This window comes from Solanum pennellii, chromosome 4 (genome assembly GCF_001406875.1).
Source record: "Solanum pennellii chromosome 4, SPENNV200".
In the NCBI taxonomy this organism is placed as follows: domain Eukaryota; kingdom Viridiplantae; phylum Streptophyta; class Magnoliopsida; order Solanales; family Solanaceae; genus Solanum; species Solanum pennellii.
In genome coordinates this window covers 3,189,597-3,200,770 of record NC_028640.1, presented here as the reverse complement: position 1 = coordinate 3,200,770, position 11,174 = coordinate 3,189,597, and the positions used below count along the sequence as shown (strand labels likewise).

The 11,174-nt window shown below is 36.3% G+C and overlaps 2 protein-coding genes across 2 annotated transcripts; one reads left to right on the top strand and one right to left on the bottom strand.

Annotated features, from left to right (window-relative positions):
- Positions 1-275: 275 nt before the first annotated feature.
- LOC107016370 (receptor kinase-like protein Xa21) lies at positions 276-4,035 on the top strand. The gene is made up of 2 exons (XM_015216857.2): positions 276-3,467; positions 3,584-4,035. The coding sequence occupies exons 1-2, from the start codon at positions 416-418 to the stop codon at positions 3,928-3,930; spliced, it is 3,399 nt and encodes a 1,132-aa protein (XP_015072343.1). The 5' UTR covers positions 276-415; the 3' UTR covers positions 3,931-4,035.
- A 385-nt stretch (positions 4,036-4,420) lies between these two features.
- Positions 4,421-9,622, bottom strand: LOC107017896 (alpha-glucosidase). The gene is made up of 5 exons (XM_015218182.2): positions 9,331-9,622; positions 7,820-8,529; positions 7,014-7,244; positions 6,138-6,784; positions 4,421-5,506 (listed from the first exon to the last, which is right to left on the bottom strand). Exons 1-5 carry the CDS (start codon positions 9,576-9,578, stop codon positions 4,649-4,651), a joined length of 2,694 nt encoding a protein of 897 aa, XP_015073668.1. The 5' UTR covers positions 9,579-9,622; the 3' UTR covers positions 4,421-4,648.
- Positions 9,623-11,174: the final 1,552 nt, after the last annotated feature.

Here is an 11,174-nt window from a genome sequence, read left to right as displayed (position 1 = left end):
TACTGATACCAGACACTGAGTTTGAAAAAAAAAAAGTAGTAGTGTGAACTAATCAAGGGAAGTGGACAGATTCTTTTTTTCCTTTGCTACTTATTTTCCTCCTTTTAATGTGTTTTCACACTAATAGCCTTTTTTTTTTTCCCTTTTGCAACTTATTTTTCTATTGACTTGATTCTGAACCATATAAACATCTTTCTTAATAATGCAAGTTGACTGACTTTGTAGTCATACATTTGCTTAAATTCCACGCCGTGTCGAGTCAAACTGTGTCATATAAATCAAAACAGAAATACAAAACGATAACTTTTCGTCTTGTGAAATAACTCAAGTGGAGTCATTCATTTTCTTCTTTTTCCAATATATCATTTTTCCATTTCTCTTCATATATTTCAACTTTCAAGTGCATAGTAACATCATGGAGAAACACATTTTCTTATTGATACTTGCTATCTTAGTTCAATTTTACTTTGTTTCTTCTATATCAGCTACTATTTCCTCAAATGAGACTGATCAAGAAGCTTTACTAGCTTTTCGAAATCTTGTTACGAGTGATTCTAGTCATTTTTTAGCCAATAATTGGACAAAAAACACTTCATTTTGCTCTTGGTTTGGTGTCACTTGTAGTCCAAAAAGGCAAAGGGTTGTAGCCTTAACTCTTCCTAATTTGCAACTTCAAGGCACAATTTCGCCGTCTTTGGCCAATCTATCCTTTCTCATAGAGCTAAATCTCGCAAACAACAACTTCCACGGTGAAATACCTTATGGCATTGGCCACTTGCCTCGTTTACGAGTGATTGATATTCAGAACAATCAACTCCATGGAAGTATTCCAACAAGTCTATTTCAACACCGGAGTGTTCAAATCATTTCATTGGCTTTCAATAAACTCGGTGGTGAAATGTGGAACGGTACATGGTATGTACCCGAACTCAGAGTCTTAAATCTCAGGAACAATACCATTACAGGTATAATCCCTCCTTCTATTGGAAATGCCACAAAGTTGATGAACTTCAGTTTGAATGGGAATAGAATCAACGGCAACATTCCAATGGAGATCGGTAATCTAAACCAACTTGTAGAGTTATCGTTGTCTCGTAATCAATTAACAGGTTCCATTCCTTCAACATTGTTTAATATCTCCTCCCTTCTCGTCGTGTCTCTGGCATACAATAGCCTTTCAGGTCCTCTGTTTCCTGATGATCGACGTAACGTTCTTTCATCAAACATCGAGCATATAGGTGTATCATACAATCAAATCACTGGTCACATTGCGTCCAACATCTGTCAATTCACAGCTCTCAGAGTTCTGTCCATATCATACAACAACATAACTGGAGAAATACCGAGAAATATTGATTGTTTAGCCAAGCTCGAAGAGTTTTATATCGGTTATAATGCAATAAACGGAACAATTCCTGCTTCATTAGGCAATATTTCAACTCTTCAAAAACTTCATTGCGGAAACAATCACATGGAGGGAGAACTTCCTCCGGAATTAGGAAAGCTATCAAACTTAAGACAAATCAATTTCGAAGAAAATTATGATCTTATCGGTGAAATTCCGAATGCTATTTTCAACATATCTTCTTTGGAGTTCATTGCTTTCACTTTCAACTACCTTTCAGGTAGAATTCCGAATCTTCTTCACCTTCCAAATCTTATACAACTTCTCTTAGCAAACAATCAGCTCGAAGGTGAAATTCCTCGGTACATCACAAATGCTACCAATCTTGAGCTGTTAGATCTATCAGATAACCTTCTCACAGGTACTATTCCTAATGATTTAGGAAATCTTCGCGAGCTGCGAGAACTTTTCCTACATCATAATCAACTTACTGAGTTGGGATTCTTTGATTCTTTGGTGAAATGTAGGATGTTGAGATATGTACAAGTGGGATCGAATCCATTGAATGATGTTCTACCAAGTAGTATTGGCAATCTTTCATCTACTGTTGAATACTTTCATATTGGAGATGCACAAATCAATGGATTCATTCCCACTAGTACAGGCAACATGACCGGTCTTACAACGCTAGTTTTTCAAGATAATAGTTTGACAGGAAACATTCCTCGTGAGATCGGTAAGCTTAAACAACTCCAAGGTTTATTTCTAGTTAACAATGGACTACAGGGGGATATAGCAGAGGTAGTATGTGATTTATCGAATTTGGTTCGATTAGCTCTGTCTGAAAATGAGTTCTCGGGGGTGATTCCGGAATGTTTAGGAAGTCTTACCATGCTACAACAACTTTTTTTAGGTTCTAACAAGTTTGAATCAAAGCTACCTTTAAGCTTTTGGAAGATGAGTAGTCTTCTCTATTTAAACATGTCGCGTAATTCTATAGAGGGAGAAGTTCCATCAGATATCGGAGAACTTAAAGCTATTGTAGCAATCGATATCTCTGGTAACCATTTCTCGGGGATGATACCAAGCAATTTGGGGGAACTTCAAACCTTGAAGTTACTTTCCTTATCGAACAATTCGTTTTCAGGTCCAATTCCATTATCCTTTTCAAACTTGAAAAGCTTGGAATTCATGGATTTGTCTTTGAACAACTTGTCAGGTACTATTCCTAAGTCTTTCGAAAAGCTTTTGTACCTTACAAGCATCAACGTCTCGTTTAATGTTTTAGAAGGTGAAATACCTAGTGGTGGTGTGTTTGCAAACTCCACCCTGCAATCATTTCGCGGGAACAAAGGTCTATGTGGAAGGCAAACATTGGAGGTTCCTGCTTGTGCTATCACTACTCCTGAACAACAACAGTCAAAATCGAAGAAGCTTGTGCTAAAAATTGTCACTCCGGTGGTTATTTCATTCTTTCTGATATTCTTGTTGGTTGTCTCGATTTGGATAATGAAACGAAAGAAGAAAGGGAAGTCCAAAGATGTTGAAAAGGTTCCGGAGATGAGGACTTATCAATTGATTTCTTATCATGAGATTCAACGAGCAACAAACAATTTTGATGAATCCAATTTGATTGGCGTGGGAGGTTCTGGCTCTGTGTACAAAGCCACATTAGCTAGTGGAATTGTGGTTGCAATTAAGGTACTGGATTTGGAAAATGAGGAAGTATGCAAGAGGTTTGATACTGAATGCGAAGTGATGAGAAATGTTAGACACAAAAATCTTGTTTCGGTGATCACTACGTGTTCTAGTGAACACATAAGAGCCTTTGTTCTGCAATATATGCCCAACGGAAGTCTTGACAATTGGTTGTACAAAGAAGATCGCCACTTAAACCTTCGTCAAAGAGTCACCATAATGCTTGATGTAGCTATGGCAATTGAATATCTACATCATGGTAATGACACCCCAATAGTTCATTGTGACCTCAAGCCAGCCAACGTTCTTTTGGATGAAGATATGGTGGCGCGTGTTGGTGATTTTGGCATCTCAAAGATTTTAGCTGTAAGCAAATCCATGGCACATACAAAGACATTAGGCACTCTTGGATATATTGCACCAGGTATATATACTCTATACTAGTCTCTTTCCATTTCACTTATGTATCGAAGACCTTTCATTATTGTTATATCAGATGAGTATTTGAGTAATACTTTTTTTCATTTTCGTTCTTTTAAGAATATGGCTCGGAGGGAATAGTGTCCACTCGTGGTGATGTTTACAGTTATGGCATCATGTTGATGGAGGTTTTGGCAAAAAGAAGGCCAACAGGTGAAGAGATATTCAACGAAAATCTTGGCTTGAGGGAGTGGATAACGCGAGCATTTCCAAGAACTATGATGGAAGTTGTGGACGCGGATATTATTCATGATGGAGAAAAAATCACTTCCGAAAGTGAAATATGCATACTTTCCATGATAGAACTGGCTTTAGATTGCACAAAGGCAACACCAGAATCAAGGATAACCATGAAAGATGTAGTCAAGAGGCTTAACAAAATAAAGAACACATATTTGGAAACATAGAAGTAAATTAGAATCTCTTTTAGTGTTGTTTTTTTCTTTTAAGTTTGTAAGTTGATACTCAATTTGTTTGTCATACTTTTCATTTTAATCCGTTTTAAAGAAAAATGTCTCTTTTCTTTTTTGACAACAGTTAAATTCTAACTTTCTACAAGTCTATGGCATGTTTAAGACCACGAGATTAAATGATATTTATTACTCTTCTACTTACAATGAGATCACCGTTCTTCCTCATCATATACCTATTTTGTGATGCTTTTAGTTGAGTTTGATTATCATGTTCAAGATCCTGATATTTGACAAAAAAAAGAGTAGAATTATTTTTTCAAAGCCACGTGATTTTTTTTTAATTCGATAAATAGGTTTCCCTCAACGAAATGGAAAAATGTGCTCTATTTGTTAGACGATGAGGGTATATATGAACTGTGTCCACAATATAGACTAACAGCTCTACCATCAACAAATTCAACAAAGGCAAATATCTAACAAACAATAATACAACTAGAATATTTTTTTATTATAACATGGCAATAACCTTTGCAACTTTTTCCAATTGACTCAATTGATGAACACTATTGTAGTTTGAATTACATGAACAACAACAATAGTTATATCCAGTGTAGTCTTACAAGTTAAGTCTTGGAAAGGTCTGGTTTGAGAAAGTGAGATGCGCACAGACCTTACCCCTACCTTTGTATGGTAGAGAAGTTGTTTTCGATAATTAATTTTTAAGTGTTAGCTCTATAGTAAATTCTTTTCCAATAAGAACTGATAGACCTCTCATCTCCAAAACACCAAATGCACTTTTATCAACTTTTGATCTAATTTTAGTAGTCAGATTATATGCATTTATTTTACTCACCCCTTTTTTGAGTCCAAGAAAACTCACTTTGTGTATTCTCCAATTCTTACTCAAAGCAAACTCTGCATTCACAACATTTGATCTTAGATATAACTTCTTATTCACAACATTAGTGTGAAATTTCACTATGCTCCATTTTCCTCCCTCTCCTCCCATTTCAACGTCTTCGCCATCGTCCAAGAAGACTTCCCCTGAACTATTTCCCCAGTTGTTGATCGCGACAACAAGTTCAAACGGAGTATCCCTGGCTGCTCTTGTTGTCATTGCTTCTCCTTGCATCACCACAATGTTTCCCTCCCTGAGATGCACGTTGATATGATCAGGAGGCGCGTCTAGACTGATGTAGCTACCGGACTTCATGTTCACGTAATCTGAATAGTTGAAGAGGTTGAACCAGATACCAGATGGGAAATACGCGTTAACTGAAACTGCTCCAGATGTCAGTACTGGTGATATCATTAACCCCTTACCGATGAGAAACTGAGTGTCGATGGTGTAAGTGTTTATATCCTCGGGAAATGAAAAGAAAAGAGAACGCGCTATAGGGACGCCTTTGGTGTGGGCCTCGAACATTAGCGTGTAGAAGTATGGTAAGAGACGATACCGTAGTCCGAGCACCTTTCTGGCTGTTGCAGCTACTGAATCCCAGATATATAGCTCTTGATGGATAGTGAACTTCTCAGAGTGATCCCTTGCAAAGGGATAAAATGCACCTAGCTACATTAGATGTTGATTATCAGATATCAGAAAAGCATCATACTTCATATATGAATTCTGAATTGAATAGAAAATTGAAATTTCATTTTCCTAGAGCACATACTGTGTTTCCCCGAATAGAACATAGAACGACAAAATAATATGATAATCGAAGTACAAGAACATTGGATAAGCCGAAACAGAATAACAAGAAACTACAAGAGTAATACTACGAGTACTGTTAGCAGAAAACAGAACTCCCTGGACCAGTTGTGCACTCATAATTCTAAGGTCATAGAAGCCAGAGGCGGATCTAGGATTTATATATAATGAGATAACGATTCTGGGTTTGGATAGTGAGTACTAGTTGATATGCGAAAATAATTGACCATACAACGAGTATCAAATTCAACAGATCACCAAGTTTAGTTTAGACATATAATAAGACCAGGCACTTCTAACTAGTCATGCTTTCTCCGATTCGATCTCTTTTTGTTCTTTAATCTTAGCCAGTCAAGTTGATCCAGCCAATAGCAAGGAGTTATTTGAAGTTTTTTTCCTGGAAGTTTCACATTTGAACTTCTGGACTGAAATCATATAGTTTTAATGTATATCTGGAGCTAAGTACTTCTTTAAAGACAAGAACTTGTACCTGAATCCAACGACGACATAATTCTTCTGTAGTATTTCTACCAAAGCCACATATATCAGCTCCAACCATGGGAATCCCAAACAGTCCAGAACTCAAAACGCTGGGAATACTATAAGCCAAGTCATCCCATGTGGCTGCATTGTCTCCGGTCCAATGTGCCGTGTACTTCCCAGAACCCACAAAGGTAGATCTGCTAAGTATAAATGGTCTTTTTCCAGTAACATCGATTAAAGCAGCATTGGTCGTTTTAGCTTCCAGGAATCCGTAGAGGTTATGAACATTGTACTCTAAGGTATTCCCAAAATGTACTGATGTTGCCGGGACAGTCTTCTCGTTTATTGGACGTAAGCCTCCTGAGTTATTGATCCTATAAGGAGGGTTGTCAAGGGTAGAAGAGGGGATCGGAGGAGAAGAAATGAAGTTAGATAACTCATTCATGTCAAGCCAGAGCCCATCGACGGGCAGAAGGTCATGGAAAATCTTGATTTCATTACTCCAGAAGACTCTCCCTCGGGGATTTATGAAATCAGGAAAGTAGACTTTTCCAGGCCAAACTTCGCCAAGATAAGGGACACCATTGCGTTTGATGAAAACGTCTGCTTGCATCCCTCTCTTGTATGTTTCATATGAGCTATTTATGCTGATTCCTGTGAAGTACAAATCATTGAAATCATTTGAACCAATACCTTCGCAATTTCTCAACGCAAGTATAAATTCAACAAAATAAAGTGCACAAAGCATCCCACGTTCATGGAGGGTCTAGGAAAGGCTGCACCATAAGGGGTGTGATGTAGGTAGCCTACCCTGACACTGATTCCACAGACGTATAGTATCAACAAAAGCAAGAAATTAAATATGTTATAACTCATAACTCACCTGGATCCAATATGAGAACAAATTTCTGGCCATTTTGATGAAGTGTATCGACAAATTTCTTCATCTGGTCAAGTGGGAAGTTAATAGGATCGAGTGTGAAATCCTTGTAACCATCCATATGATCAATATCTGTCCACATGACCTCAAGAGGGATCTGAGCTTTCGCATAGCCAGCAACCACATTCTTAATTTCAGTAATGTCTTTATAACCATAACGGCATTGGTGAAATCCTGTCGCAACAATTTGCAATAGCTTGCATGAAAACAATGTGTGCATCTATCTGTCTCAAATCATACATGTATATATTGTAGAAAGAAAACTCGATCCTCATATTCACAACTAGTAAAAGCTCTACACATCCCATTATGAGTACTGAAAGGATAGGATCACAAAATGTTATATAACCGAGGTCTACACTAACGAGTACTTGACACAAGTAGAAAAATTACTCCCTCTATTTCAATTTCTTTGTCTGGTTTTGACTAGGTATAGAATTTTAAGAACGTAAAGAAGATTTTTGAATCTTGTGATATGTAAAACATATCAGAATGTATTCTAATCTTGAGTTCTTAAACAAGTCATCGGGAAAGTTAGAATTAAAAAGTTGCCAAAAAAGGAAAATAAGACAAACAAATTGAAACGGAGGGAATAATATTTTAACATCACGAAGAAGCATGTGAATGGAACAGTTTGAGGAAACTAAGTGGGAAGTACTAAACAAAATTCAAAAGTTAAGGTCATGTGAAATTAGTAACCAGAATGAACACTATGAAATAATAGATAAGTCGCTGGTATAATTACGCACCAAAAGACCAGTATGGCATGGGCGCTGGGCGGCCAATGAGCTCTGTGTACTGTTCCATGACCAACTCTGGCACAGGACCAGCAAAGAAGTACAAGTCAACGACCCCTCCAATCACCTTGTAAGTAATTCTGTCACCAGCATATACAATGTCCATGCCATTACTATTGAACAGCAAGACTCCGTGACTAGTCCCCGCGCCAGGATGAGACCTGACATCCATGTAAAAAGGGTGGGAACCATACAAGTTGAGATCAGCATTAGCACTAGCAATATCAGCATTCCAAAGAGTCAATGTCTGATTATGCTTGAGCTTAAAATTTCTTTTGGTATGCTCCCCGAGACCATAAATAGATGACCTATTGGCTGGCAACGAGGAGGACAATTGAAGGTACTGATCCTTGAAGATGAGGAACGTGTCTGGAGAGTCATTCTCAGGTCTGGTGTCAAAAAGAACATCACCTGTGGAGTGACGCGTGATAGTAAAGCCAAAAGGGGTGGTGTTGTAGAGAGTGAAAGCAAGGTCCGAAACAGTGTCTGTATGGAAGTAGTGCGTGTCTTCTGATAATGGAAATGAGGTAGAAGAACGCCTTTCCAAGAGGGAGCTTCGGGGGGGTAAATGAGTTTCCCGAGGGATAAATTCTCGAGGAACTTCCCATCTTTCATGATCAGCATCCGTAATTCTGACTCTTAAACGCTCTTTCGTCTCAAAGCTGCAGAATCCATCAACATGAAAACAAGAAAAGGCTGATCAATCCATTTATAAACTAAAAAGATCTTTTGACACTAAAAAGGTCAAACTATTGAAAATTACGTAGTAAACAACAACATACCTAGTGTAACCACACAAGTAAGGTATGGTGAGTATGGTGCACACGCAACCTTACCCCTACCCTTGTGAAGATAGAGAGGTTTGTTTCCGATAGACCATTGAACTCAAGTAAAACATATTAAAAAATCAAGTACAGGAAATAAATATAGCAAGTGATATTAGTACTCTCCCTGTTTCAATTTGTTTGTCTTTCTTTTAGCCTGTTCCAAAAAGAATGTCTTTTTTCTTTTGATAACTCTTTAATATCAACTCCATGTGCGTAACATATTTAAGATCACATGATTCAGTAGTCTTTTGATACTTTCTTTAACTGAATCACCAAATCAAAACAAGACAAACAAATTGAAACGGAGGGAGTATATATCTTCACAAAACTTAAACATTTTCCTCATGAAAATACATATCCAAACTCAACATCAAATTCCAAATACCCCTTTCCCAAATTAACTTCAAATAGTACTACTTTTCTTCAAATATCACTAAACTCATGTCCAAACCCCCTTCATTAAAATTGATAAAATTTAAATAAATAAGTATGCAATGTAAAACAAAATCAAAAAACAACAACATACCCATTGAAATAGACTATATACGCAGACCTTACCCCTACTTCTCGAGTAGGTAGAGAGGCTGTTTACGATAGACAATATAAAAAGAAAATGATTTACAACATTAGTAGTACCAAGCAGTAAGAGTGAGATTTTGAATGTCAGTTCCAAAAACAGAGGAATTTTTGATGAGCTGAAGATAAGCAGTCAACGTCCTTCCAGATGAGTCAACGCCTATTGATCTAACAATATATCCATATCCAACTTGTTCAGATTTTGTTATAAGTGCTAAAAATGGAACCAAAAAAATGAAGAACAAGATAAAATATTTTGAGAGAATAATAATAATAATACAAGATTTATTAGTTGTGTGGTTGTTCATTGTGATGAGCAGAACAATATCATAGTATCCAATTTTGTTGTGTGGTATTTATACGAGGAAAATGAAAAATAAAAATGATTGGGTCTTGGGATTTGGAAAATATTGTATCATCTTTAAGGGTCCCACAATGAAAGAACTTCAAAGTGGTATATTAGTTTCGGGAAAAGGACAAATATATCTCCAAATTATGGTAAATGGTATGCAGATATAATTGTCATACTTTTGAAATATTGATGTTCTTGTCGTAAAAAAATTAGAGCATATATGACCTTCACTTTAACAGTAAATAGGGACATGTGGCACAATCTTATTCGTCGATCCGATATTTAATAAATGTTAGGTTGGTGAAAAATATTTTGACACGTGTATAACTGTTAGTATAAAGTGTATATGCACTCTAGTTTTTGGAAGGCAGGAGCATCAATATCCTAATGTATGACATGGGTATTTACATGAGATAATTGTATATAATAGCAAACTAATAACCTAAAATAAATTGAGTAGCTATTGTTTGATTTAATTGTGCCTCATAGCAAACGTTTGTCAAAGTTTGCCAGCCGCCTCTCTCCCAACACTCTCGCTCGCCACTCTCCCTCTGCTCGCCTCTCTCGCTTTATACAACAGAAGTGTATAAATTGTGTTTCTGTTTTGTATAAAGCGAGAGAAAATTGTATATACACATGTAAAAACATATATCTTCGTGCTATACACTTAATTATACAATTTACAAACATTTTTCTTTGATTCAATTGTATGCAAATGCAAATTTTATACAAATATTGCAGCGAAAAAGGCCAGCGAATTATACAATTGCAGTAGAATACAATTTTCTCTCGCTTTATACAACAGAAGTGTATAAATTGTGTTTTTGTATAAATCGAGAGAAAAACATATATCTTCGTCCTATACACTTATAATTATACGATATACAAACATTTTACTTAGATTCAATTGTATGTAAAACAAATTTTATACAGATATTGCAGCTAAATAGGCCAGCGAACTACACAATTGTGCATTATACAAATGCAGTGAAATAGGCCAGCGAATTATACAAGCAGCGAAATAGGCCAGCGAATTATACAATTTAGGCCAGTGAATCATACAATTGTATATGTATAGCGAGGCCATCGAACTATACAATTCTATATGTATAGCAAATTATACAGTTATATGTTTGCTATGGAGGACAATTATGCAAACTTTGTTATAGCATACAAATATGAATTTTTGTTTGCTATATAGGAAAGTTAACCTACTTACACCATTTACCATAGTTTAGTACTCCATCCGTTTAAAAAAAATGTCCCTATTTTCTTTTTAGTTTTTTTCAAAAAGAATGACCCCCCCCCCCTTTTTTTTTTGCAACACTTTAACTTTAACTTTACATGTGGCACGTTTAAGACCACAAGATTAAAGTGCATTTTGATACATTTGACATAACTTTAATTTAAAACCACAAGATTAAAAAATCTTTTTTCTTTTCTTAAACTCCATGTCAAGTCCAACTAGGTCATCCTTTTTTAAACGGAGTGCGTAATATATTTGTAATTTTTTCTCATAATTCGAGTGTATTTCAGATAAGTAGTACTAATT

What these genes read in the sequence shown, in the direction of transcription:
- LOC107016370 (XM_015216857.2), top strand. Translation starts at nt 416, where the DNA reads ATGGAGAAACACATTTTCTTATTGATACTTGCTATCTTAGTTCAATTT. An exon ending in TCTTGGATATATTGCACCAG is followed by an intron (nt 3,468 to 3,583) that starts GTATATATACTC and finishes CGTTCTTTTAAG; the next exon opens with AATATGGCTCGGAGGGAATA.
- LOC107017896 (XM_015218182.2), bottom strand. Translation starts at nt 9,578, where the DNA reads ATGAACAACCACACAACTAATAAATCTTGTATTATTATTATTATTCTC. An exon ending in CATGCCATACTGGTCTTTTG is followed by an intron (nt 7,245 to 7,819) that starts GTGCGTAATTAT and finishes TTGTTGCGACAG; the next exon opens with GATTTCACCAATGCCGTTAT. An exon ending in TGTTCTCATATTGGATCCAG is followed by an intron (nt 6,785 to 7,013) that starts GTGAGTTATGAG and finishes TGTACTTCACAG; the next exon opens with GAATCAGCATAAATAGCTCA.